This window comes from Fukomys damarensis, unplaced genomic scaffold, assembly GCF_012274545.1.
Source record: "Fukomys damarensis isolate Sample0158 unplaced genomic scaffold, DMR_v1.0_HiC HiC_scaffold_23, whole genome shotgun sequence".
Lineage (NCBI taxonomy): Eukaryota > Metazoa > Chordata > Mammalia > Rodentia > Bathyergidae > Fukomys > Fukomys damarensis.
In genome coordinates, this window is record NW_022900935.1 from 37,488,468 (window position 1) to 37,491,157 (window position 2,690).

Sequence of the window (2,690 nt, forward strand, 5' to 3'; positions counted from 1 at the left end):
AAATCATGGCGGAGATGTGAGGATGTCAAAGATGTCTTCTCTCTCTCTCTCTCTCTCTCTCTCTCTCTCTCTCTCTCTCTCTTTTCCGGTACCATGGATTCACCTCAGGACCTCATGGTTGCAAGGCATGTGTGGCACCACTGAGCTAAATCCCTGGCCCTGAAGATGGCTTCTGAGAGGGACGTGAACAGTGATACAAGGTCATTCTGATCCTGGGATGATGGCCAACCACCAAGTCCAGAGTAGAAGACACTGATCATTCGAGCTACCCCAGATTAGTCTGAGTTATATCACTGTCCTTGCACAGCTAGCTTTATCCCCAATCTCTACAGGCCATTTCTTCACTAACAAGATGAAAACTGAACTAGGTTAAACCAGGAGATAGGCAGAAGTACAAATCAGGCAAGATCTGTCCACAGGGACTAGAATTGTCTGTTGCTCAATCCTATACCCCTGTCCTCAGCAAAGTTTCTTTGGCTATTCCGTGTCCTCACTCTTGATTTCCATTTTCCAACACCTCAAAGTAGACATGATACTTAGGGAGAACTTGACAAACTCGTCCTCAGTACATGTGAACACCTCCCCCGGTCCAGCTGCTTTGCTAACAGGGCCTTTTCCTGACTGGTCACCTGAGTTTACCCTTGTCTGTGTATTTCTGGTTCTGCTCTACCTTGCTACTGATATTACAGGAATAGGACAATCCACAGATATTCTAGTGTCCCAATCACTATTAAATAACACACAGCTGGTAGACAGCAGGCATCCATTCATACGCACACAATGCAGTCATGTTTTACTGTGGTATGAAGGGAAAGATCTCCGTCCTGCTCACCTGAGCACCTGGTCCAGGCAGCCTTTGAGGAAATAGGCACAGCCTAGGTAGAGCTCTTGGAGGCAGTTCAGCTCCCGGAGGTAAAGAGAGAACTCATCCACATACTCCAAAATGTTACTTGAGGGACTACAATATCCATTAGTGAATGAAAAGAGAGCAAGTTTTTTAAGACTTCTCATTTGGCCAAGATAAGGAGCAAATGATGCCAAGTTTTTCACACTCCAGAAGTCACACACTTCCACTTCCTGAACACAGTTCAGCTCCAGCATCTTTAAGACATCCATGAAGGTATCAAAGGGCATCTCATAAGTCTCCAACTTCCTACAGCACAGGTGGACCAGATGTCTTCTCTGCTGGGCCCACTCAAAGAGGTAGGCCTGGAATCCATTTAGATTTCCACTTACATTCATGGTGAGAAGCTCTGCTGTCACCTTCAGGAGCTGCTTCTTCCTGTTTACTTGGCAGTCACTGACTGTTTGTTCCCCACACTTGTTATCTGGTACCCAGGCATGAGCCATGGCTCTTGGCCCCAGAGTCCAGAAGTCCTGGTGCACATTCCTCAAATCCAGGATCTGCAGTTTCTGTCTGCTGTGGGTGATAGAACAAAGAGGCTCAGAACTGAGATAAAGATCCAACTTCCTACCTGTGCTTCATTTCTAATTTTTAAGCATCATCCATCCCCCTCCTTTTCTTGCCTTCCTTTTTCTACCCTCTTTTGCATCTTGCATGCAACTTCCAGCTCCTGGGAGAAGAGGCAGGTGTAGACTCCTTTCATCGTCACTGCACCCAGAACATATAGCTTCGCTATCATGAAGCCACTTCCTGGATGGTGCTCAGCAATGGCCAACACCTCTGGGATCCTCCTCTCTCACAGCATCAGACCTCACAGCTCCCCACCTCAGCCACCACCCACTCTCCATGACCCCCACTGTCCTGTCCTAGAATCCCTACACCCTCCCTCCAGGATACCAGGGCCAACCTCACCTGGGGTGAACCTTCTGGGCCAGCAGCATATCCAACCCATGCAGCACAGCTTTCAGAGTCTGTAGATTCCTCTCCTCCAGCTGGAGATTTTCTAGTTCAGACTGTGGATTCCCAGGTTTCCTCATCTCCATCAGGGATCCCAAAGGGAGGCAGGGGAAAGGCCAGGCCTGCACCATCACCTTCAGGACCTCATCATGTCCACACATGAGGGCCTCCATGAACATTTCGTGGAAGATCAGGCTGGGCAGGCCATCCAGAGGAATAATGGCTAAGGTCTCACTCTTCAGCAGGCTGTGCTTAACCAGCTCATACAGAGGCAGTGGGCTCTGCGTACTCATCCTGATAGATCTGCAAGAACAAGGATCCTAGGAACATCCAGGAAGAGGCATCTGCTCAAGCTAAGCTCAAGAGACACCTTATGACCCAGGGCACTAACTCTAGACCACGGTATCTGTCCCGTCTGGTGGAGGACTTCTCAGCTTGCCCCAATATCTCTCACAAAGCCACCACTCTGCCCATGTTAGCAGCAGGACACCACTACCCCATCCACCATCGGTCACTAATCCTCTGCCCTTCAATCCTTGTTAGAAGTGGCTGATGAGGAGTCTGAGAGCTCAGCTGTGCTCATTTTGGGAAAGTTTCTGATCGTCACTGGTCCTGGGTTAGTAGCAAAGGAAATATCACATGGCCCAACCTTCCGACCTTCTCCATTCAAATTATGAGAATGGCCAGGGAAGCCTGGAGAAGTGCTATACACAGGTAGCATTACTTTAACTTTAAAAAGCTGGACAAGCAATTCTGAAAGCTATTACAGGCATGTCATTTTGAGATGGAATATGCTAACTCTGTGAATTAGATTCTCATTCACACCTCT

At 48.3% G+C, this 2,690-nt stretch overlaps 1 protein-coding gene across 1 annotated transcript in view; it reads right to left on the minus strand.

The window, feature by feature from the left end:
* LOC104864930 (PRAME family member 8) overlaps positions 1-2,154 on the minus strand; it is a 3,070-nt gene extending 916 nt beyond the window's left edge. The window contains exons 1-2 of the mRNA XM_010628203.1: positions 1,817-2,154; positions 833-1,420 (exon numbers count right to left, since the gene is read on the minus strand). Coding sequence (XP_010626505.1) covers positions 833-1,420; positions 1,817-2,154 — 926 coding nt within the window. The remainder of the gene's footprint in view (positions 1-832; positions 1,421-1,816) is intronic.
* Positions 2,155-2,690: the final 536 nt, after the last annotated feature.